Source organism: Phoca vitulina, unplaced genomic scaffold, assembly GCF_004348235.1.
Source record: "Phoca vitulina isolate PV1807 unplaced genomic scaffold, GSC_HSeal_1.0 scaffold16, whole genome shotgun sequence".
NCBI lineage: Eukaryota > Metazoa > Chordata > Mammalia > Carnivora > Phocidae > Phoca > Phoca vitulina.
In genome coordinates this window covers 24,972,318-24,998,911 of record NW_022589719.1, presented here as the reverse complement: position 1 = coordinate 24,998,911, position 26,594 = coordinate 24,972,318, and the positions used below count along the sequence as shown (strand labels likewise).

At 36.6% G+C, this 26,594-nt stretch overlaps 1 protein-coding gene across 1 annotated transcript; it reads right to left on the bottom strand.

Annotated features, from left to right (window-relative positions):
- Positions 1-20,597: 20,597 nt before the first annotated feature.
- On the bottom strand, positions 20,598-21,512 carry LOC116638809 (olfactory receptor 4C11-like). The gene has a single exon (XM_032414927.1). It carries the CDS (start codon positions 21,510-21,512, stop codon positions 20,598-20,600), a length of 915 nt encoding a protein of 304 aa, XP_032270818.1.
- Positions 21,513-26,594: the final 5,082 nt, after the last annotated feature.

Genomic DNA, 26,594 nt, shown 5'->3' with positions numbered 1-26,594 from the left:
CATGAAATTCATCCTTCCATCCCCATATAAGAATGGAAAGCCACACAAAGACTTTCACATACCTGGTACTCATAAAATACTTGCTGAGTTCAAAAGATTATTTTATCCCAAAGCTTACATTTCATTTTATTTCTTTACTATATTAACAGTAAACTTTTGAAAAATAATCTCTTTTTTCCTGTTCCCTTCTCAGAGGAAGTGGTTGCAATAGTCACAAGACATATGGAAATATAATTTTTAAATATGTTGGATTATTCTGTAATGATGCCTCCTTGAGTACAAAGATGTAAGCAATCTGTCACTTACCTGTTAGAACACCATAAATTAGTGCCAAATATTTCCATCCCTTTTTGAAAGCAGCCTTCCCATAGAACAAAAAATACCCTTTCTGTATCCCAGGGGGAATATTTTATTTTAAACATGATATAAAATATTAGCACCCTAGAGAATACTATTCCCTAAAGTTGCCCTTTCTTTGTTAATCAGAAACATCCCAGATGTTGTAATACATTTAACTTTTGGTTCATCCATTTAGCCTGCAGTAGAATAAGTTAACCCTCCTCAGACCCAAGAACCAAATACAGACAAGGGTTTGGTGGTAGAAGGTGCCTCGGGCTGCCAAAAGATACAGGGGAAAAAAGGAAAATACAAATGAATGGTGCTAGAGAACAGGAAGAAGAAAAAATAGTGTCCTTGGCAAAAAGAGGATATGGTTCTCCAAGAAACTACTCTGATCCCACCCAGTGCCCTAAGTTGATCTTCTGCACTTTAGGAGACAAGCTTCTCTAGCTCTTGTAATTTATTCACAAGTACAATCCAAGGAAAGCAGTAGGGTGTCCTAAAACCAGGGGTTCTGTTCTGTGTGCTATAGCCAAGCCCCACCAAAGAACCAGAGATATGTAGCAACTAATCTGAGAATTAGTACATATACTGAATAGATATCTCATATTATTTCAAATTCATTTCCATTTGTTTCATTAACTAATATTAGTAAAATGACACTTGTTAAGGAATTCATTTTATTGAAATAATTTTAACTCACCCAATATTTATTAAATGCCTTTTATATTCTATCTCTTTATCACTTTATATAACTTTTATCTTTTCATTTTCATAAATATCCCATGAAATAGGTATTAACAATGACATTTCATATAAAAAAAAAAAACAACTAAAACTCATGAAACTTAAACAGCTTGTCAGTTTTCACATTTAGTAATTTCAGTGTGGAGATCTATGTTAATGATTCTCTTTTAATAGTTTTTCCTCATTCCCCTCTTTTTCCTGACCAGCCTAAATTGAAAGCCAGAAAGTACTAGAAAGTGATGATGAAGGAAATTTCTGATAGCTAGCAATCGTATCTCAGGTTGAGGAGTTTAGAATTAATAATAAAGCAATGAGAATAGCTTGAAATACAGGTAGGTAGCCATAGAATACACGAGTGAAAATGTTCAGTGGACGCTTGGATTTTTTTTTTAAGTTAGGACTGTAGAACTAGATTTTGATATTACTACTTGTAAATGATAGTTTAAATCAAGAAATTGGGTGAGGTCACTACACACCCCTCCCCCCAGATATCAGGTAGATAGTGTGGAGCCAACAACAAAATGTAGGGTTATATCAACATTTAAAAGAATACCTGAAGATTCTTAAGAAGCACATTCAAAGAATCATGAGTAAAATGAGAAGAGGACAGTGATTTGGAACCCAAAGGAGTAGACTTTCAGGAATGAGTGAATTTTCTGCATAAGAAGGCCACCTGAGCATTAGTGCTGAAAACACAGATGCATGCAAATTCTGATTGAAATGATCAGTTACTAGGAAATTAAAAATCAGAAAATTTTGCATGTGAACCAGAAACCAAGAATTCTGATTTTATTCTTCAAAATCTTCACAAGTTCCATAAACTTTAAATACTCATTGAGGGTGGGGATTACCACTATCTTATTCTCCACCATATCTACTAGTAAGTGTTTATAAAAAGCAGTTCACATTATGCATTAAGTTATCTATTGGTTACTAAGTGAATGAATGAATTAAACAAGTAAACCAAATTGAAAAAATGTTCAAGTGATAATTTATAATTACTTCTAAATAATTACCCACATGATGGTAGATGAAATAAGTTGAAGAGATTCTTTCTGAACTACTCTAAAACTACTAATTTAGAAAGACAGCAGATTGAAGTGAGGTCAGGTCTTGGGAGACAACTAATAATCCTCTAGGAGTCCCTCCAGTGATGTGCCTCAGTAGCACTTACTGTCAATAGCACTGAGACACTGAATCTCATTAAACATCAAATAGGACCTTGAAAATGTTAGGTTGTGCTCATAATAGAGTGTGACATTTTTCATGAAGTGGTGTAGAATGTAGCATCAATAAGGAGAACCTTTGGTGGACATTTGCTGTTTTGATGAAACATAATCTTAACACTTCAGCAGATACACTTGCCTGCCTCATAAAGATGTTAAAGATGAGTTATAAAAACTGTCTCAGTGAGCCCTGATTGATTTTGCCTGAAAGGAGTTTGTCTTCCTTCTTTGAATGAACCTTGATTTTCCTCGGGAGACCCATAAATTCTCCATTTTCAGTATGAGTTATGAGTTGTGTTATGACCCAAGGGTGGGAATATGATTCCTGTGTGGTCAATCAGAAAGCATTTCCCCCAGTTGTAATGATTAGGTCAGGGATCTATTAGCAAATGTAAATGATGTAAACTCAAAACTTTTGTTTCGACTCTTGAAAAAAGTCATTATTTTTTTTTTCCTAATGGAATTTCTGGAGTAGAGACCCAGAACTCTTGCCTATGATCTTGCTGTAAGTGGAAAGAGCCTGATCTAGAATGGAGCCAACACAAAAGGAAGCAGAGCCAGCAGACAAGCAGAAGAAACCCATTCTTATCATAAAATTTTAACTGTAGAATCCACCCATTCCAACTATTTTACCGTCTTGTATTTTATCCATTTTATCTTACTGGGGGTTTTTTTGCACTAATTTAAATAATATAACAAATACTTGTAAACTTAACTCTATCCCAAGAACTAAAATATTACCAATAATTAAATCCATTTTAGCTCTTCCTTATCTTGTCCCCTGCTTAAACTTAAAGGTAACCAATATCCTGACTTTTGAATGTATAACTACCTTTCTTCCTAAAAATAAAATATCTTTATCATATATATATATATAGGTTGGTTTTTCCTAGTTTTGAATTTTAAAGAATGTAGCACACTATATGCAGACTTCTAGGAAGTGCTTTTATTTTTTCATTCAACATTACGTATGTTACCAAGATTTACATCGGTTTTTAAATATAGTTGTATTATTTTTACTGTCATAACATACTCTAGTGTATGATTATTTCAAAATGTGTTTACCCATTATCCTGTCAATGAATATTTGTCTACTATGAACAATAACTATTAATATTTATAAGCATGTCTCTTACAAATGTAATTGGTGGGTAGCAGGATGTGGCAATATGCAGCTTTACAAGATAATATAATAAATTTCTACAAGGGGTCCAGGAAATGCAACAGAACTATGTTCAAAAAAAGAAAAGACTAGAATATTTATAAACAGATCTAATACTTCCACTTGATGAATGAAGATATTTTCTATTTTGCTGTTGATGTTTTAATTAAAAACATGGATAGATTTGTAATCCAAAAAACAATCTGGGTCTATATTTTTCACTATCAACTAAAAATGGTCAGTTGTTAGCAATGTAATGGTTCAGAAGATAGCTACACTTGTGGTGAACACAGCATAATGTATAAAATTTTTAAATCACTAAGTTGTACACCTGAAATTAACATTGTGTGTTAATTACACTCAAATTTTAAAATTGCCAATTCTTAGCCACTTTATCTGTGTCATATTTAGAATAAAATTTTTGAGCACTAAAATAGACTGATGTCCTGTGAATGGAAGAAAAGTTTCCTTCCTCCTAAGAAAAACATTTCCTTATTTATTAAATATTATTAGTAGTATTAGAATATGTAATCTAGAAAGTTAGATTTAAGGTATATGCTTGCACTTCTATTAACAGAAGCATATGTATACAAATAATTCCATCTACTCCTACATACTTATATTAATTGAAGATAACTTACAGAGGTTAGGCAAAGCATGGCAATGAATTAGAGAATTGCATGATAGCATAAAGTTCTTTGTTTCCTAGAATATAGCCTGGGATCAAAAGCCTGGTCAAGTAGAATAAGATCTTCTGTTTGGAAAATGATAATGAAAAGCATCATCTTTACTGTCTTACTGATAGGTTACAGAGCTCTATAAATAGATGAACTTCCAGAACCTTGAGTCCTAAGGGGACCTCATACCTCCTAATAGACTGCCTACCAGTACTTTAGCTTCTTAAAAGAACTTCTTAAAAGTGAAGAACTCAAAAAGATAGAAAAATTAAAATGGATTTACCTTCATCTTATTTCATAATTTAAAAACCCAATTTGAAGAGGTAGTGGAGGGAGATGAATAGGTGAAGCACTGAGAATCTTTCGGGCAATAAAAAAAAATCTGTATGACACTATAATGATGGATACATGTCATTATTATACATTTGTCTAAACCCACAGAATGTACAATGAAGGTAGGGTCCAGAATGAACCCTAAGGTGAACTATGGAACGTGGGTGATTATGATGTGTCAGTGTAAGTTCAACTGAAACAAACATATAACTTTGGTGGGGGTTGTTGATAATGAGGAGGCTGTGCGTATGTGAGGGCAGGCAATACATGGGAAATTTCTATGCCTTCCTCTCAATTTTTCTGTGAACATAACAGTGTTATAAAAAATAAAGTCTTCAATAAAATGATTTATTAGCTGATGTATATAGACTTTTATACGTTTTCTTGCCAGGTTTTTTCCTGCGGTATAATTTCTTAGGGTCATGATCTATCCTGAAGCTATGACAACGATGTTTTCTTTAGGTCAGCCTTACTTACAGATGCCTCGAAACTCCAGCCCCTGCCTTTGGCTCATGATGCAGGGAAGAAAAAAGTGGATTCCCTGAGGTACACAGCAAACTGTGGTCAATAACTCCTTCCAACATGGCCTCTTGGTCTCCAAGGCTGATGCAATCCTTTAATTATCAGAATGTGTGGTGCCAAAACCACTTCCACACTAACAGGCACTTTTGTTTATCAACTCCCCAGTGACAACTTCTTCCAGCAGCCAGTGGTTTCTTGGCAGGAAGCTTCAGGGCTAAATCCTACTACTGAGCTACAGAAAAGGGTTCCTACAAGCATGCCCCAATTCCCCCAACATAATGAAATATTCTCTGAAGACATTACATCAGCCGCCTTGAATGACGTCTCTGTCTCCAGTACCCTGCCCAGTCATGAACTGCAACTGAGGCCTCCTGTCTGTCTCCCATCCATGAGCTCATGCCAACTCCCTGCCTTTACTCAGAACATCTTCCTGAGATCACTCTTTTACTGCTTCGTATCACTCAGAGCATGGGCCCAGTACCATCTACACAATCAAGACTTGTGCGATCCATTGAAGTGTCCACTGTTTACACACATGGCCCCTAAATGTTCCTTGATAATCATTGTTCCTCAAATTTGCAGAAGACTTTTAAATAGGGATGCTCTGAAGCTCAGCTTCAGCCTTGGTATTCAGCCAAAATAATTTATCAGTTTAGACTTCAGCATTTGAAAGTTCTAGAGACAAAGGCCTGCATCAGTGTCATTTCTGGTTGTCTCTTCCCTTCAAGGAATGACTGCATAGGTTACCACTGTGTCCAATCTGCCTAATGGTACAATTACAGATTAGTTGTGGCATTCAGATTCATTGTTAATATATGAATATTTACTTTCAAATATTAATATTTACTTTCAAATATTAATGAACATTCTAAGTGTGACTTGGAGAAAATACCTCCTCATTTGTTTTATTTTTTTCACTTTGGTTTTCTTGTGGATTTGAAACATTTTGGATAGGATTTGGATCATCATTCTTATAATACCAATAATCAGAATACTAACCTCGTTCCCAAAATGTGAACACACACATGATAGCCACAGCTGCAATTGACAGCAAATCACTTCAGAACAGGCACAAATTGGATCACAAAGCAAATGAAATTGCACAAGTTCCTTTTCCATTTTTTTAACCTACTGCCTCATTGATAAAGAAAGGAATCCTATTTTTGATTCTTGCCTCAAACTAATAAGCAAAATTATCGCATAGGGCTAGCACAGTCCTGTAATATTTAAATTATAATATTTAATTCTGAAATGTTTAAATCTCTTAAAGAATGAAATTTATCTTTTAGAAATATTTTTACTTTTTGTTTCGTTTGGACATTTGTAGAGAATCATGACCACTGAAAAGGGTCTTGATGAATTCCTCCAATGAGACATTGAAGAAAGTTTCCAACACAGGGCAGAAAGGAGGAAGAAAAGAAAGAAATGTTAAGATGCAGGATACTTGGTCAAGTTAGAAAATACAGTCTTTTAAAGGAAAATCATTTCTTCCAGAAACCATATGGGGATAAAAAATGCTCTAGGTAACATCTGGTACACACAAAGATCTCCAAAATGATCTCTCTGGATTGCTTCCCAGCAGAGAATGCTACAACAGAAAGTGACCTGTGGTTCCCAGTGACTGAAAGAAGACTGAAGAATTAACAAATGCCAAGATTTCTATTTTTTCTATGTTTTGATAAACTCGGAGCATAAAAAGTATAATGAACAGTTAAATTCTCAAACACATTGGACCATGGGAAGCTGAGCTCTTCTGAGAACACAAGGCTAGACTTTCTCACTCATTTGTATCATTCCACAAATACTCCTAAGACTAGAAGAGGTTCCCAAAATATAAAGCACAGGTCCTTCTCTTCCCTGTATTTTTATGAAAATTACCACTTTTACTGTCCTTTTTTTTTTTCCTTCTCACTTCTCTTCAATCCTTAAATTTCCTCTCTGCTAATCTTGTTAGGAAAGCTTCTCACTTCCAGCTGCCCTTGCATCGTTATTAGAAAAGCCTTCTCTACCGCAAAGCTGCAACACACTTTTGCCATAGCTTCCTTTACTACACTGACAAGTATTTTCTATTTAAATTTTTAACTATTTTTAATTCCCATGGTATAAAGAATATTTTTCCAGATAGCTACACACACACTGTCTTAGCAACTTTTTTGAATCATTTATTTTTCCCAGTAATTTAAATACCACATTAACCTTATTCCAAAATCTTATACCTATTATGTTCTATTTCAGAGATTTGTGTTCAGCTTCAGTGATATGTGTATTTCATTGTTAATACCACACGTTTGCATTATTTGAGGTTGGGTGCTATATTTTATCTTTTAGACCTTTCCCCCGATTTTTTGTCCAATTTACCTGCCCATGTTTTGCATATTTATTTTTCAAGAGGAAATAATTTGTCAACTTAAAAATATACATTATTAGTGATTTTACTGGGGAACTCTTTAATGTGCATGTTAACTTGTGGAAAGTTGAGATCTTTGGATGTTGTGTATCTTTCAGATATGAGGCAGAATTAGAGGAGTCAACCCCTGGTACTCACACAGGACCTGGAAAAGTCTGGGTTTCCCATGCAGCAGAATAGAGAACCTCATAATTCACAGAGCACCAGGTAAAGTATTCAAAAGTACATTGCCTCAATAGGGAGAAAACATTAATCATAAGCTAAACATTGTTCTAGTCCCATTTAACAAAGTTCAAAAACAATTATAGAAATGCAAAATATCCAGCAACAAAGGTAAAAATAATAATGTCTAACAGCCAATCAAAAATCACCAAGCATGTAAAGAGGTAGGAATATATCATCCATTACATGGGGGCAGAAAAAACCCATTCAACACCCCCATACACACACACATACAAAGTGACAATAATATAATTAGTGAATGAGTACATTAAAATTATTATTATCACTGCATTAAATATCTTCAATAAAGTAGAAAAAAGATTGAATATGGTAAGTAGAGACACAGAAAACACAAAAAAGAGCCAAAAGTTAAAATTCTAGTGATTAAAAATACAATAACTGAGACGAGAATAGCAGATAACAGATTGTCCACTGCAGCAGAAAAGATTAGTAAACTTGAAGACACTACAATAGAAACCATCAAAATGAAAACAAAGAAAAAAAAAGGGACTGAAAAACAAATACACAGAGCATCCATGAGCTAAGAAAAAACTTCAAACAGCCTTACATATGAATAATTGGAATCTTCAAAGAATAGGATGGGAGAAATGACAGAAAACAGAAATAATGGCCAAATTATTTCTGAATTTAATGAAAACTATAAACCCACAGAACCAAGAATCAAACAAGACACAAAGTCATGATGTACACTACACTAAGAGATGCATCATAATATATTGGTCAAAAACAGTGAAAAAATGTTAAAAACAGCACAAGGGAAAAGACACTCTATATATACAGCAGAATAAAGATAAAAATCACAGCAAACTTCTCACCAGACACATTGTAAACCAGTGGAGCTGAAGAGAATGGAGCAACATCTTTAAAATACTCAAACAAAAATTGTCCACCTCAAATTCGAAACTCACCAAAAATATCTTTAAAAACAAAGCTGAAGTAAAGACTTTCAGACATATAAAATTCAAGAAATTCATCAGTACCAGCCATCACTACAAGGACAGTTAAGGAAATCCTTTATGAGCAGATAAATTCTACCAACTAGGAATCTGGATCTGAAAGAAATCAAGACCAACAGAAGTGGTAAATATATGCACAAATACAAATCATATGATTGCTATATCAGCAAAAGCCCACATTAACTCATTTTTCTTACTCCAGAATGTGTGTTTTGTCACAAATAAGAGAATTTCCATTTTAATACTTTCCCATACAGGTACCAAATATTAAAAACCTAAATTTAAATGTCCTCTTGATATAGCCACAACCTCCCTCCTAAATCCCTGAAAGTTAAGTATGCTAACTTCCCATAAAACAGCCCCAAACCAGGCTAAACCTGAATGTGGTGCAATTTTTAAAGCTTGTGGACTGTGAGAAATATCAGAAATGTATCAAAAAATGTTCTGTCTTCAGGAGAGAACCAGGAGACTTTATTTTTCTTATTTTTTAAAAAAATTTTTTATAGAAAACGGAGGACAGTTTCCTTTTTTTATTATTATTATGTTCAATTAGCCAACATAGAATACATCATTAGTTTTTGATGTGGTGTTCAATGATTCATTAGTTGTGTATAACACCCATTGCTAATCACAACACATGCTCTCCTTAATACCCATCACCGGTTACCCCGTCCCCCCCACCCCCTCCCTTCTGTAACCCTCAGTTTGTTTCTTGCAGTCCTGAGTCACTCATGGTTTGTCTCCCTCTCCAATTTCTTCCCATTCAGTTTTCCCTCCCTTCCCCTGTGGTCCTCTGCACTATTCCTTATGTTTCACATATGAGTGAAACCATATGATAATTGTCTTTCCCTGCTTGACTTATTTCACTTAGCATAATACCTTCCAGTTCCATCCATGTCGATGCAAATGATGGGTATCCATCCTTTCTGATGGCTAATATTCCATTTTATATATGAACCACATCTTCTTTATCCATTCATCTGTTGAAGGACATCTCAGCTCTTTCCACAGTTTGGCTATTGCGGACATTGTTGCTATGAACATTGGGGTGCATGTGCCCCTTCTTTTCACTACATCTGTATCATTAGGGTAAATGCCTACTAGTGCAATTGCTGGATCATAGGGTAGCTCTATTTATAACATCTTGAGGAACCTCCATACTGTTTTCCAGAGTGGCTGTACCAGCTTGCATTTCCACCAACAGTCTAATAAGAGTTCCCCTTTCTCCACATCCTCGCCAACATTTGTTGTTTCCCGTCTTATTAATTTTAGTCAGTCTGCCTGGTGTAACGTGATATCTCATTGTGGTTTTGATTTGTATTTCCCCAATGGCTAGTGACATTGAACATTTTTTTTCATGTGTCTGTTGGCCATTTGTATGTCTTCTTTGGAGAAGTGTCTGTTCATGTCTTCTGCACATTTCTTGACTGGAGAACCAGGAGATTTTAAAGAATGGCTCTATACTATATAATACTGCTTAGTCAGGTATCTATCAGCTTAGATAACCTCCTGCCCTCTGAGATTGGAAATGGTCATCCAAAGAGCAGAAGCTAAATGAGCCAGCCCTATGATCCTGGAATTGTAGGCTCTAATAAGAAATGAAACTGTGTGAGTAAAGTGACTTTAATAATCTATCCCATGAAAACTGATTTGAACAACTTTCACAACAAGAGGTATGAGGAAGTAGAAGTATCTTGCTAATTATAGGAAGAAGTAGCAACATGTATTTGGGATAAAATGAACAGTAGATGACACTGTCCAGATTGTTGCTGGTAGCAACAGCAGGGTTCACATTTGGCTTGCTGCCAGGTTTGAGGTGTTTTGAAACTTATTTGGAAAAGGTGCCAAATAGTCCATTTACAGAAGTCCTAACTAAAGTACAGCATTGTTCAGATCTTTCAGAGAAAAATAAAGAGACAAGAATCTAAACCAGCAGGAAAAAGGAAAGGCTTATTACTAAAAAGAATTGACAATATATTTTTTAAGGGCGCATTTGTCACACCTGTAGACAGATAAGCTAAGCCAATGTTATGATAAAGCTCGGATAAAGTCAATTTCCAGGACGGTTTCCTAAACGGGTAAAGGAAAAAACCACACACCCTCATCCGGTTCAGGTGAGGGCGACCTGGTTAATGGTAATTTCTGTGGCTTCTACAATCCATTGGTTAATTTGGCTCTTATGAGCTCTTTCCACAAGGTGGCGCTCAAGTCAAGTAGTAGGCTAAATCCAGGCTCCAAGTTTCACCTAGTCCTGGAGGATTTTGTACTTTGTCCACTCAGATCTCTATTTACCTTGGTTTCTTAATTTTCCTTCTACTTTGCTGGTCACTCTTCATTCTCCTGTTGCTTCTACTTTTTCTCTCTGACTGCTAAGCTTGTATGTCCTAGGTCCTCTTTTCCTCTGTCAATACACACTGCTACAGTAAATGCATCCAATCCCATAGCTTTAAATGTTACCTAACTGCTGAAAATTCACACATTTATATCTGCATCCCAGACCACCCTCCCTAATTCCACACTTGTATATCTAACCGCCTGTCCAAATCTCCACTTTGTTGTCTAATAAAATCTCAAATTCAAAATGTCAAAAAATAAACTCCTGATTCCACTTGCAATCATTGCTTCCCACACTCCCACCACCACACTGCTCCTCTCTCAGAAAAGGCTTCGTCTTCTCAGTTGATGGCAAGTCCTTCCCAGCAATTTCTGAAGTCGACATCTTTAAGTCACTGTTTGCTCTTTGCTTCAAACCTCATATCCAATCTGACAAGGAATTTTGCTAGTTAAATGTTCTATATACTAAAATATAGCTTTATTTAGTGTGTAAATTCCCATAGATAATTTTTGTTAATTGAACTTCAATTACACCTTCAGTCATTAAAAAATAATTGACTCATGGGGTACCTGGGTGGCCCATTCGGTTATGCATCAGACTCTTGATTACAGCTCAGGTCATGATCTCAGGGTCACGACATTGAGCCCCTCATCCTCCCTGCTGATGATGGAGCCTGCTTAAGATTCTCTGTCTCTCTTTTACCCTCTGCCCTCCCTAACCCCCACTCCTTCTCACTCTCTATCTCACACTTTCTCTCTCTCACACACACAGGGGCATGCAAAAAAAAAATTAAGAAAAATTAAAATTTGACTAATTAGAAAATTATGACAAAGTTGTCACCACACTTCATCACCTGTAACTTTTAGCAATAAGGTTCCTCCGAGAAAATGCAAAATGCATACTTGACAGAGAAACATGTAAAGACTCTCTGATAATCATAATTTATGTTAAATTCTTATAATACCTTTCTTTTTCCAAAAGCACTGTACATCTCTCAACCCCCTCCCTCTTTGAATATGCTGAAAATCTGTTAACTCTAGAGCTTGACATCCCCACTGCTGGGCAACTGCACTTCTAAGAACCCCTTTGCTTATTTAATTTTTGAACAATTACACTTGCTTCCAGAAAGTTTAATTCCTGGGGAATATTACACAAAATCCTTAATTACTAAAAAAGACAAAAGTTGCAATTGTTGCTGAAAATTAGAAATGGTGGAAATTCAAGTAAGAATAAAAGACTCCTGGCTTCTTTTTGTCATCTGATAGTCATGTCCTGCCTGGGAGGCTGGAATACACACATGGATAAGTCAAGGGTCAACAAGGAAAAGTACTGAAAAAATACCATTTCATAGTAATTAAAGACATAGTAGTTAAGTAAAGAAAAAATACCATTTCATTGTAGTTAAGGACATAGTAGTTAAGTAATATCAAAACAAATGAATGGGAGTCTGACTGAAAGACACCAAGAGCTCAGTGAGGGAGGTGCTAAAATGATTATGAACGAGACACAAAAATTAAAAATTGACAACAGCAAATCAGGAACTAATAAGACTCTAGGAGGTGTTGTAAGTCAGTTTTACTATATCAGGGTAGAGAATCTTGACAGGTTAGGAATTCTTTTAAAGAACCATGTTTACACCAGAATCAAAATGTTAAACTAAATTTAAAAAAAAATAAAATTAATGGTGGAAAAAAAAAAGGAACCAAGTCTTGCTTTCCCCTTCTGTGGTGGATCTACTCAAGGATACCAGTTGCCACTGAATAACTTCGTGAGATTTAAAAAGTGATTTTGCTAAAGGGAGGGGAAAATGCCTGTTAGGAGGCATGTGGCTCTTTTGGATGATTACACATGTGGCCCCTCTGTGACTGTGGTACAGATCACCATACAGGAACAAATGATTAGATGGTTAACACTGATCTAGACTTCTGCTGTGGAGCAGCTGCTGGTCTGGCACAAGTGAGGTGTTCCTGGGAGCACCCTGTTATTATAGCAGATGGATGAAAATTCACTGGGTCAGGGAATAGCACCTCCATCAGTGGAGAACCAGCCTCAGGGGATGAAACTAGCATGATGTACTCTGGGGCATGTCACACCTGCCCAAACAGGTTCTCTGGGCTCCCATAGCACAGGTCCATCACAAATAAGGAGAACATTAATCTCACAATGTACCTTCTAAGAAGATGAACAAGAGCCGTTTCTACTTTGATCTAAGAATACAATCAGCTAGGGTTCAAAAAGACACCTGAATGATTTGGTAAACACTGTACTTGGATATCTTATAGCAATCATCCTTAATTGGAGGGAACATAAATCCCTTGGTAAACCAGAAAGGTTATTTCTTCCTCAGGATCATAAATACTTAAGTCTTCTGTTTTAAATCTCTCTTTGAACACAATACAAATCCTAGTTCTCCAAATCTGACCAAGATGTAGTAACTGGATGACTTTTCCCTTGTTTATGCCCCAGAAACCTTACCTCCACAGTCAGAAAAACCACGTTAGAAAAATTGCATCTGGTTCTTGGATTCTTGGACTCTCTCAAATTATTTCATGTGACCAAATCTTGAGTTTGGTAAGATATCGCGTTAAATGACCTTAAAATCTTTATTTATAAAACTTTACATTGTTGACCAACTGTAAAAATTTGGCTCTATGAATCACCTCTATTATTTGGCTTAAGTATTTCATATGTATATTTTACTTATTTCATAGAATTATAGGTTAGAAATTAATTTCAAAATACAACATTAAACGAATCAATTACATTGAATAAGTACATATGTATCTATTACTCTTAAAGTACATGAGTAATTCATGCTCAATACCTATTTGTTTTATCTGTAAGCAACGCTTATTCGTTCAGTAAGGAAACCTGATTATGAACTTGAGTTCTAACTTGATTTAGATTAAGTTACTTTGCTTGATCTACTTTTGTGTCCTTTTGAGCAAATTTTTCAAAACTAAATGAATGAGTGTGTACTTAGAATAGAAAATTTGTAAATAAATTGTGTAGGCATCTAGAAAGTGCTCACAAGCCAGAAGAATAGGGGTGGATAATGTACCTGCAAAGAATTACTAGGAGATTCTCTGACGGCCTTTCTTCTAATTTCACCTCTCACCTTCCTTCCTTCTCACTCTCTCTCTCTATCTCCCTTTCTCCTTCCTTCTGCCCTCTTTCTCCCTGTCCCTTCTCTCATTCTGTGTATATGCATCTGTGATTCTCTCTTACTAACTGTTCTACTGCAGAAATTGAGGCTTACAGAGGCTGAGGTCACTAAGCCAGTAAGTGGCCTGGCTGTGACTTAGCAGTAAGTTTGCTGGGTCTGGATCCAGTGACATCCCTGGCAAATAGAAAGGCAGTTATGGAAAGAAGTGTTAGGGGTCTGGAGGCAGGAATTGGATGGAATGACAGTGGAATAAATAAAGTAAGGGGAACAGAGAAATGAAGTTGAGGGTTGCTGGTGACAGGGTTGAATGTTAGATCAAAAATTCAATTCTGCATGGTATCAATGGGGAGCATTAGACAGATGGAGCGTTAGAGATTACTGAGAGCAGTGGCTTTCCATTTTTTTTTTTTTTTAACATTACATGAACCACCTCTCTAATAATACCCTACCCAGAGGCATAAACAATCAACGCAATTGAGATGGATGTTTGTTTTTGAAGAAGATCAAGCCCTTTTACTCAGCTAGTGAGTCACCCTTATACTACAAATGAGGACACTGAGGTTGGGAGGAGCCAGCAACATGCCCAGGAGCAGACCACATTAGAGACACAGCCTGGAAGAAAGCCCACTTCTCATTTCATGAGTCTGGAGTCAGTGTTCCTTCTTCTAATCCACAAGGGTCTTTACAGGCAAGATCTCAGTTCTTGGGTCAGGAGAAAGAGGAGGAGGTTAAGCAGTGGGAATAAATGGCATTTCAACTGTCTCCCTTGGAAACTCTGCATTTTGTATATGGGGTGGTGTGGGAGTGAGGTTGCTGAATCATAAGAGTAACTTCTCAGCCTTCACGGAGTAGTTGAGTCCACATGTCAGTTAAAGCTGTGCTCTAGAAAATTCCTAAGATACAGCAGCCAGCTTCTGCTTAAAAGGGTTCTAGTGGGGAGGGGAGTGGGGGGATGGGTTAGCCTGGTGATGGGTATTAAGGAGGACACGTACTACATGGAGCACTGGGTGTTACACGAAAACAATGAATCATGGAACACTACATCAAAAAAAAAAAAAAAAAAAAAAGTTCCCAGTACTAACACAAGGTATGTTTTCATTGTAGCATTTCTTCTGGGTTGCAATAGTAACTCTCTTGAAACTTCACATCATCTGTTCTGTTCTGCAGTGTTAGAACAGAATAGTTAACAATTTGAGCTGTGGATTCAAACAGTCCACAGCACACTAGTTATCTAATCTTATGCAAGAGATTTAACTTTCCAAGATCTCAGTTTCTCTTCTTTAAAATGGGAGTCCCAATGATACTTAACTTCACATGGTTGCATGAGGCTTAAGTGAGGTAATACTGTATCCTACTTTGCACAGTGCCCAGCAACATAGTTAGCAAACATAAAACCTAATTGTTTACTTGGTGTCATTATTATGTTCCAGAATCCTTTGCTCCATTTACGGAACAGAGGAAACCAAAAGGAATGACTTAGGCTGCTACAGGATTGAGTCAGTTATTGTGACCTGGATCTTAGCTGGACCATCCTTGTTTGTAATCTTCGTGGAGCAAGATATTACCCAGATATGATACGAGCACAAGTCTTACCTGTTTTTTAATTATATAATAATTACAGGTAAAGCACAAAATTATAATGGAATTGTCACAGTCTATAAAGGACCACAGGAAGCATAAACCACTTCAGATTGTTTTGAAGGCAAAACAGAACAATATATTGTAATGTAATTAACACAGTGATTGGTAAATGATATACTCCCAGAGTAATTACTAGAGAAGCAATATTGATATTTGAGGGCACTGACAGGATTCAGAAAATATGGTCCACTTTCTAGCTTCACCACTCATGAGCTGTGCAACCTTTGCTGTTTCCTAAACTCTATGAGGGTCTGCTCCATCCTCTGTAAAAATGAGTCAGTCATAGGGTTATTCTAGTACCTGGAGTAAGGTAGGTACTCAAAAATGTTGGCCAATAATAATAACAATAATAATAATAAAGGAAAACTGTATTTCACATGGAAGAACATTTTAAAGAAAGAAGGGAAATGTCATGGGAGAAGCTAGCATTAATGAAGTATCTACCTTTTAAACACTTTATTGAGCATATTATTAAGATTCAAATGCTTGGATTGTGAATAAATGAATAAAAACAAATAACAATGTGTGTGTGTGTGTGTGTGTGTGTGTGTGTTTGATGTCGGGGAGGATTATATAATACAATTTAATTTTATGGCTTATTTAATAATTCATTTTTAAGTTCACCTCAAAATATTCATTGTCTACTATATGTCTAACACTCTAGGGGAAAAAAAGCAGATAAAGTCTATACTTTCCTCAAGCTTATATTCTAGTAAGTAGAGACAGAAAATAGCAAATAGAAAAGGAATTATACACTATGTCAAGTTACAATACCTGCTAGGAGAAATATAAAGCAGGGTAAATGATACATGGTCCCGGGCACTTGGGTGGCTCAGTCATTAAGTGTCTGCCTTCGGCTCAGGTCATGATCCCAGGGTCCTGGGATCGAGCCCCGCATCGGGCTCCCTGCTCGGCGGCGGGAAGCCTGCTTCTCCCTCTCCCACTCGCCCTGCTTGTGTTCCCTCTCTCGCTGTCTCTCTCTCTGTTAACAAATAAATAAAATCTTTAAAAAAAAATGATACATGGTCCCCGGATATGATTCTTTTCTGTAAGGTAATCAGAGAAGACTTCTTTCAGAAGGGATTGCAGAAGCTAAACTTAAATGAATGCAGAGGGACCCACAAAGATATCCAAGGAAAGAAGTTTCCAGATGATAGAGAAACCAGCAAGTGAAAATTTCCTGAGGATGGAGCATGGTCGGTACCATTGATCAAAGGAGGCCAGCTTAACAGGAGTGGGATGCATAAAGATTGGTTGATGACAGGTCTTGTAGGACCTTGCAGATCGTTTAAGAGGATTATTCTGGCTCCCGTTTAGAGAATGGATCATAAAGGAGCAAGAGTAGAAGCAGACTAACTAGTCTAGGAGGTTATTGCAACCATCTAGCTAAAAAGTGATGGTGGCTTGGACCGGGATGGTAGTAGTAGAGGTGGATGTATTATGAAGGTAGATACAATAGAATCTGCTGAGGGACTTGACATTGATATAAAGAGAGAAAAGAGTAAACATTACTCCAAAGTTGTTTGGACAACATCACCTAAAGACAGAATCTTCCATGACATGGTATAGAATTGCATCAATAAGAATTAATTCTGCCTAAAGGGGACATCCAAGGCTGCCACACACTTGTGTGCATAGGGCCCCACATTTAAGGAATCACCATTGACATGAGGATAACCAAGATTTTTTTAAAAGATTTTATTTATTTATTTGACAGAGAGAGAAACAGTGAGAGAGAGAACACAAGCAGGGGGAGTGGGAGAGGGAGAAGCAGGCTTCCCACGGAGCAGAGACCCTGATGTGGGGCTCGATCCCAGGACCCTGGGATCACAACCTGAGCCAAAGGCAGAGGCTTAATGACTGAGCCACCCAGGCACTCCAAGGATATCCAAGATTTATATATTTATTATAGCAGTGTTTTGAGAGATGGCAGCAAAGCCTCTTGTAGATGAGTAAATGTATCATGACAATTTTCTGCTATATGGAAGTAAAATGTCTTTAGTACAAAGCACACTTCTCTAATTTGCACAAAGTCATCATATGGACAAGAGACAGCCTGGCAAACATCTGCTGCCATGGGTACCTCAAAAAGCAGTTGTGAAAATGGGTAAAGCAGAGTAATCAAAATCTGGTGTAGATGCTTTGGGTTTGATTTCCGCCTTTGTGCAATCATTTTCTTCTCTTTGAAATAGATGACCCCCCCCCCCAGTCATATCATAAAGTGTAATTTGAGTCTCCAACCATGCCTCAAGGATAAGGATATGACCTAGGTTTGGAAAACCAGAGAATCTTTTGTTGTTGTTTTACAAAAGTGGTTGTTTCAGGGAGGGGTGCTTGACCCATAAAAAATGCAATCTCAGTACATTTGCTGGAATTTCTGGGTAAAAAAAATCCTGTCTTTCCTTATGGATTTTTTTTTATTTTATTTTTTTAGGTATTGTTTATACTGCAGGTCAGCCTAGAGGTCCAAAGGACATTTAGATCCTAAGACATTGCTAAATTCCTTAACTCAGTTCTACTTGTTCAAACACTATTATTCTACCTTCTGATCTGATCCTCTCTTTCTGATTCCTGGGCTAAAGGAAAGAGGAGGGTGACAGATCTCTGTAGTAGCCCACAGAACTCTGTAACTGGCTGTTAACCTGCCAGGGTCCTACAGAGGCCCTCCGTTGTCCAGCTATTTGAAGTAACTGGTGCGAAAATCGCCTTAACAATAACTATCCTTGTTGTCTGTTGACACCCTGGTGATGATTCTGTTCTGGATCCTGAGGTACTTGTCTGCACAAGAAGCCTTCAACCTGAACATAGAGATGAGGGGAACTGAAAATAGCTCCTCTCACCACTGAAATCACAAAAAGTTTTTATAAAAGCTCTCTTGGATCTTTTAGAAAGTCATTTTATAATTTTTTCCCTGACAATCAAAGATTGACTTTCAGACTTCTTTTCCTTTCTCCTCTTCCAATGCTTGGAGTGATTCTTTTTCCCCTTTCCTCATGACTATTTCCTAAAGTCAATCTCCATCCAATTTACTTTGAAGCCTTCCCCATTTACAGATAAGGTTTAATTACACAAACTTTTGTCCATAAAAGTCGATGTTTTATATGAGTGCAAACAAATATTTCTCAAATATACTCATTTGTTCTCTGACAACATCCTCTTTGGGACTTAAATATTTCTTCTGCCACCACTTGCTATGTAAGGATTCAGGGAATCTTTGGTGGGATGTGATAACATTTTGTCTAGCATTGGCATAAATTTTTCACATACTTGTGAAGTTCATTGTATTCTTTTCTCAGTAGCCTCTATCACCTAAAGTAATACTTCCTGGAGCCATTTGATGGGAATTATAAACTCAGTACTGAAAGAGCAGCACATGGTAGTGCTTGATTATGAGATTATGATGTGGTGGTATAGTGGTGGGTGCATATTATACATATCAAGTAAGTTATCTTCAAAAATGAAAATACATGTTTTAAAACATTCTCATATAAAACTGAAAGACCAAACTTGAAAAGCACTGAAGCCGACTTTCTGATCCTGTGTTCTCCCAAGGAACCTGAATTTTGACTTTGCAGACACTATTAGGAACTAAGAAATAAAAAGTGCTATTTCCTGATACCCAAACAAACATGGCAGCCAAGGAAACGAAGCTACACTGGTTCAATAATATAGAGATATTGTGAAACTTCATTTTTTTTTCCTGCAAATGTGCATATACCCAGAAATGATTCTCAAAACATAAGAAAGGCAAAGCTTCTTTCTCCAACCTGGACAAAGTTCCCACTTTCCTTTTACCTTTTCTTGCTCTTCACTGTTCATGGTTCTCTAGTCTCCCTTCTACCCTTTATCCTCCCTTCTGCGTATTCCTGCCACCAAACACCCTCACTGCCTCTTAATTCTCCCTTGTGAAGTGCAATGGGAAGGACCCCACCAAATGGCAGCTGACTGCCTGATATCGCCCAACACTGCAAAGTATGAGATTATCCTTCTCTCATCATTCACAGAACTTTGAGCAGTTCTCCAGTGACAGTCCAGGTTTTCACTGAGATTTCTAGCTTTGATTGAAGTTTGAAGGTCCATCCATGTAGATTCCCCAGTGAGGCAGGCTCAGGCATAGGTTCCAGAGTAGACTTTTCTCAGAACACCCTGTCCAAGTCCCAGGTTCTCAAGACAGCAACCTCCACTCTCTAAGTTCCAGTTCCATATCGAATAGCTCTTATGACCACATTCATAAAGACTAGAATAAAATCTAGAAAAATAATTGGTGTGTGCACACATACAATCATTCTGTCACCAGTCAGTACATTGCTTTCTGAAGACAAATTTGTACAGGAAGCTAAATTATCATGTGAATATGATCAGATACAATAGCATTCAACCAAGGGCCATCATAGGTCGTTCAATATGGTTATGGACTGTAAGTAATCCTATTCTAATGCAGTCTTCTCAGAATAAGGAATATGTATTTGTAAAAATTTATTGATATTAAAACAAATATACAAAATATTAGCGCAATTAAAATTTCTTGTTTTTTTCCCCAAGAATATTTTATCTTTCCTGTCCATGAAGCAAAACCAAGCTGTTAAGGAAATATACATTAGAGGGCGCCTGGGTGGCTCAGTTGGTTAAGCGACTGCCTTCGGCTCAGGTCATGATCCTGGAGTTCCTGGATCGAGTCCTGCATCGGGCTCCCTGCTCGGCAGAGAGTCTGCTTCTCCCTCTGACCCTCCCCCCTCTCATGTGCTCTCTCTCATTCTCTCTCAAATAAATAAATAAAAAATCTTTAAAAAAAAAAAAAAAGAAATATACATTAGAATCCCTGAATATCATGTATCAGCAGAAGTCACACTTGGCTACACCATAACTTTTTCATGGCAGTTTTCACTTCCGCATTCCTTAGTGTATAGATCAGAGGATTGAGCAAAGGTGTCCCAATTGTATAAAACACAGCCACCATCTTGTCTATTGGAAAGGTGGTTGCCGGACGTGTGTATATGAATATACACGGACCAAAAAATAAGACAACCACAATAAAATGGGAGGTGCAGGTGGAAAGGGCTTTTCGCCTTCCTTCTGCACTGTGGTTTCTCAGAGAGTACAAGATGACAACATAGGAGATAAGCAGGATTATGAAACTCACCATGCATATGGCTCCACTGTTGGAAACAACTAGCAAATTTATCACATAAGTGTCCATGCAGGCAAGTTTCAACAGGGGCTGCAAGTCACAGAAATAGTGGTCAATCACATCGGGGCCACAGAAAGGCAATCTCAAAGCCAGGAAAAGTTGTGCTGAAGAGTGGATACAGGATCCCACCCAGCTCAGAATCACCAGCACACTGCAGACATGGCGGCTCATGATGGCTGTGTATCTCAAGGGCTTACAAATGGCTATGTAGCGATCAAAAGCCATGAGGATGAGTACAAAGATTTCCATGCACCCAAAGAAGTGGGCTGCAAAGACCTGAGTCATGCACTCATTGTAGGAAATGGTCTTCTTCTGAGAAAGGGCATCCACAATCAATCTGGGGGCTGTGGTTGTAGAGAAGCAGGCATCAGCAAAGGACAGATAGAATAGGAAGAAGTACATGGGACCCCCAAGGGTCCTGCTTGTTTTAATAGTCACTACAATGAGAAAGTTCCCCAACAGTGTGGCAAGGTAAAGAATCAGCAAGACCCCAAATATTGCTTTCTGCTTTCTTGCATCCTGTGTCAACCCAAACAGAATGAATTCAGTCACACTGTTATTCATCGCCATACTAGTGACTGCAGGTAAGATGTAGTTGACAAGGGCTTAATCTGCAAAGAGAAGAAAAAAAGTAACATCATGGGAAGACCAGTGGACTGACCTTTGAATTCCTTCTTTTTCTTCCATGTAATGTTATCTCCAACTGCTTTTAATCCTCTATGAATCTTTGTAAATCTGCAGAAGTCCAAGCCTCTTGCAGATCTACCTGTTGATTCAGAAACTAACTGCATTGCATCAAAGCCTTTGCATTTGAGGAATAAAAATTAAGTATCCTTTAAAAATTTTGACTCCTACCAAGATTGAACACGGCAGAACTTTCCTTGGTCAAGTGAATTAACTACCTTGAAATTTAGCCTTCATATGAAAACTGGAGTCCAATACTTGCCCTATCTTACCTTGAGTTTCCCTAAGAATTAAAAAAAAATTATACACACATATACACACATATAGTTCATGTATTATGTTTTTTATCTATGTGCTTTGAAATCTGAAAAACACTATTCTGATATAATTAAACACTCATTCATATTATTGGAGAATCCCTCCTGAAGAAAATATTCTCACTCCAGTTCACTCATCTTTGGGTTCTTGATCCCTTTTTCTCTGGCCCTCTCAGTATCTTGGTTGAAATATGCTTTACAAAAATCTATTTTGACAATCTTCTACTTACATCTCATGTGTTCAATGTCAGCTTCACTGATGGTCATTTTATAACAATTGTCCAGAGAACTTTGAAGTTGGCAAAACTGAAGAAAACTCCTGTTTACCCTCTTTATTATACTCTTAAACTGAACTCATTAGAATATTGAGAATCTCTGCATATGAATTCAATGTGGTATAAAATTCCTAACAAAGCCTATAATCTAATATAGTCTATAATCTAATCTAGTGTTTTGACTTATATATGTTTCTTTTTACCCTGAATTCCCCAGGATAATTCTTCTAAAAATATTATTCGAAAAATATTTCATAATTCTAATATAGTAGGTTATGATTTTTCTATTTCATGTTCTTGTTCTTAGCATATATAGTTTGTCATTGAAATCATATATCATTTTCTGTTCTGATTTTGATTTGAAATTATTATAACAGTTCTTCCCATATTATTATACTTCCCATAGTTTGTTTATTTAATTATGTGACATTGTATAAATTTTTCTAAATGACATTTATTTATTTATTGGGATATTGATGTTGCTTCCAATTTACACTCTCACAAATAATCGTTTAGAGCAATTTCCCAAATATGATATTGTTGACCCACACGTTAAAGATTATCATTGCTATTGATAATTATTAAAATGTTTTTCAATATTTTGTGTCCATTTATTAGCTTTTCATTGTAGAATAATTCATGATTATCATTAATTCTTCCAAGTACACAGAATAAGGGAAGAAAATTAAAATCTGTCTCCAAATTATTGAATACATCATCCTACTCTCCAGAAATAACCACATTTGTTTGTTTTTTTTAATATGTCTTTTTAGAAACATTTCTATCAGTATCCTTGCATGTGTATCTCTACAACTGTTTCCTATATACAAGTATGGCCAATATTTCAAGGTTGATGATTTTGCAGAAAAGCTGATGAACATCCAGACAAACAGAACAGTTATTTTGTGACATTATCTTATTTTCTCACTTGGTTAAGATTTTTTAAAAAATGTATTTTGTTATGTGCATATACTTCTTATTATGAACCATGTTTTACATTTTTACTCTATTTTTTATGAAAATATTGCTTTTCTGAGAATTTTTTATGTTTTGTCAGTTTATATTTACAAACTTGATATTTGGTCTGGAATGCCTTTTAATCTAGCAAAATAATTACATTCTTAACCAAGAGCACAATTGCTAGAGTCAGATGCTTTGAATTTAAATCCCATCTCCACTATGTTATTTCTGCAGATAAAATGAGAAGAAGACCTGGCTCATAAGAAGTAATAAGTAAGATATTTGGAGTAGTGCATAATAAGTAAGAACTTAATTGCAAAATATTGCATAATAATTGCATAATAAGTAAGAACTATGTAAGTCCCAGCCTCTGCCTCTTTCACTATAAAAATTCTACTTTTTCTCTCTTTCTGTGAAGTTTTTCTTTTCATGTAGTCCAAGTCATCAGTTTCTCCATTTTAATTTAGTCTCTTTTCAACACATTTTAAAATTATACTATTTACTTCTCTCATAATTTGTATTTATATTTTGTTTTAAATATTGAATCACAATTACCTGGAGTTACTGTAAAGAATGGACAAAATTCTCCCCTGTTCATAATTATTTAATATGAGTTTTAAGATAAATGTAGATGAAATCATTCATTATGTAAGGCACTTTGTGATTGGTATTAGAAGAATACAAACCATCTGCAGAGAAGAGTACAAATTCCTAAAGGATAGATTGGCAGTGAAATATTCAGAATTATGTTGAGATGAACTGCAACTTTAACTGAAGAAAGGTTCTAAACCAGATTCCCTGAGATGCAGATATTCTAAAGCAGAGCAGAGAGGTAGATGAGCACATCTGTTAGCACCTAGTGCATAAAGGCTGAAGCCACACAGCCTAGATTCATACCACAACCTACTGCCCACTATGGTGCAATGTTTAACAAATCCCTTGATAAATCTGTGCTTCATTTTCTTCACCTATAAACATTAAGAGTAAAAAAACCTACTTTTTAGGGTTTCTATGAAGGCTAAATAATTCAGTATGTACAAAGCATGGGAGATGCCCATCTGAATTCCCTGCAATTGGAATGGTTACTTTCATTATGATTATTAGTATCAACTTTCCATTATGATTACTAATATCAACTTTCAAAGTTGTTAATCCACCTTGCTTGGTTACCCATAATAGAGCCCCACAACTGTTTTACACACAAATTTCCTTTGCTGACTTAGCACTGTGGATCATGCTAATTTGTTCATGGTGATCAGAAGCTGGGAGTGACAACTCTAAATATCTTTAATAAATACTAAAAACCAGATAAAAGGTACATAACAGTTTCATTATGTGGGGCCCATGATGAGAGGAAAGTGGAAATAAAATAGGCCCTTAGTTGTAAAGTGTTTGTGATCCAAAGCAATGAAAATCATAGGGGGGGGAGAGCATTTGAGATGAAAGAAATCAAATCAAAGTTTTAATGGAGATAATAGGGCAAATAGAAGAGATCAATATGAAACCTCTAGTTTAGAGAGATTCTAAAGTCATAGTGGAAGAACTCAGAAAAACAAGTTTTCCTCCCAGCCAAAAGCCATGAAAGCCAGGTTATGAAATTTGGATATATTCTTGTGGTCAAATATAAAATTTGGAGACATACAAAATATAAGACCTGATTTTATTAAGATTTATTCAGCACCTAAGAACAAAGTTACTCAGTTGTTTAACAAAATTTAGTCATCTCTTTTTTTCTAAATGTAGTCCCATTGGACTTTGAGCTTATCTGTAATGAAGTGCCTACCTCCTTCAAGATGTCAGAGTTGCACCGAAGACATCCATCTTTGTATCCCCTGCACTGAGAAACTCAGTGGAAAGCATGCAAGTGCATTTGCTGTATCCCCAACAAAATGAATCAGTGGTGGTTTCAGACTTGTCATTCCCCTTGTAGTGAAGGACCAGAGGTGCTCACTCTCAGCTGTGTCTCTGAGGGGAGGGGTAGCAAAATTACACACCTCCACTCAGCTTTAATAGGATTTTGTTGTTGCTTTTGTCTTTGTTGTTGTTGCTTTTGTCTTTGCTGTTGTTGTTAAGACTTTATATATTTAGAGCATTTAGGTTCATAACAAAACCCAGAGAAAGGTAGAAAGTCCCCATATAGTCCCTGCCCCCCACACAGATATCACCCCCCTGCCATTATCAGCATCTCCTGCCAGAATGGCACATTTGTCACAACTGATAAGTTACCCTTGACATATCATCATCACCCAGAGGCCAGAGTTTACCCTAGGGTTCACTGTTGGTGTGGTACATTCTATGGAATTGGAAAAATGTTAATGACATACATCCATCATTATAATATCATACAGAGTATTTTCACTGCCCTAAAAGCAGGATCATCTTAGATTTCCAAAACATAGAAGATAATAATTCTTTTCACACAATGCTTAGTATTCATTAAATTCTGAATAAAATGTCTCACACTATTTTGTGGAAGAAAAAAAAACACATTGTGTGAGATATCTATGCGAGTTTTCATTGTAAGCATTAATTCATAGACACCACAAAAGAGGTTGGTACTTCATAAACATGAATATTACAAATGGCCAATCCTAGAATTCATTAAGTGGACCCTCTAAGTTTCTAAACAGAAAGAAAGGACACAATTTCAGATATTCCCTCTTCTCTTCCCTCTCCATTCTCTCCCTCTTTTTACCTCCTTGCTATAACTTAAAAAGGAAAAGTAATCGTTTTAAAAATATGATGAATCATCAATATGATAAAATGGTTACTATGGTTTTCAAATGCAATGGCTGAAATACTCACCATGACTTTTTCAGCCTTTGAACGCTGTGCCACAATCTTGCTTACCACCCCTCCCAGTGCCTCTGGCCATGCATGCTCCAGCCCCGCCTGACACTTGCTGTCCCTCATAAACACGCCCACAGCTTCTCATTCACTAAATTTTCAATATTTCTTAGTGGCTAAATGACCTTCCTCTGATACAACCTCCACTCTCCATCGCTACCTGTGCACAGAGTACCCGGTTCAGATGCCATCTCCTCAGCAAAGCCTTCCACGTTTTCCCAAACAACTTTCTTGCTAAGGGCCCCCCGCTGGTAAAATGTATGTGTGTGTATGTGTTTACTGAATCATACAACCCTTAATTATGGCCTTCTTTCTTTTTGCTTTAATATCTTTTTTTTTTTTAAAGATTTTATTTGTTTATTCATTAGAGACAGAGAGGCAGAGAGAGAAGCAGGCTCCCAAGGAGCAGGGAGCCCGATGCGGGACTCTATCCCAGGACCCTGAGATCATGACCTGAGCCGAAGGCAGACGCTTAACCATCTGAGCCACCCAGGCGCCCTGCTTTAATATCTTTGTTCATTAGATTTTATATCTCATAAGGCAAGTTCACGCTGTTCTGTTTTGTGCAA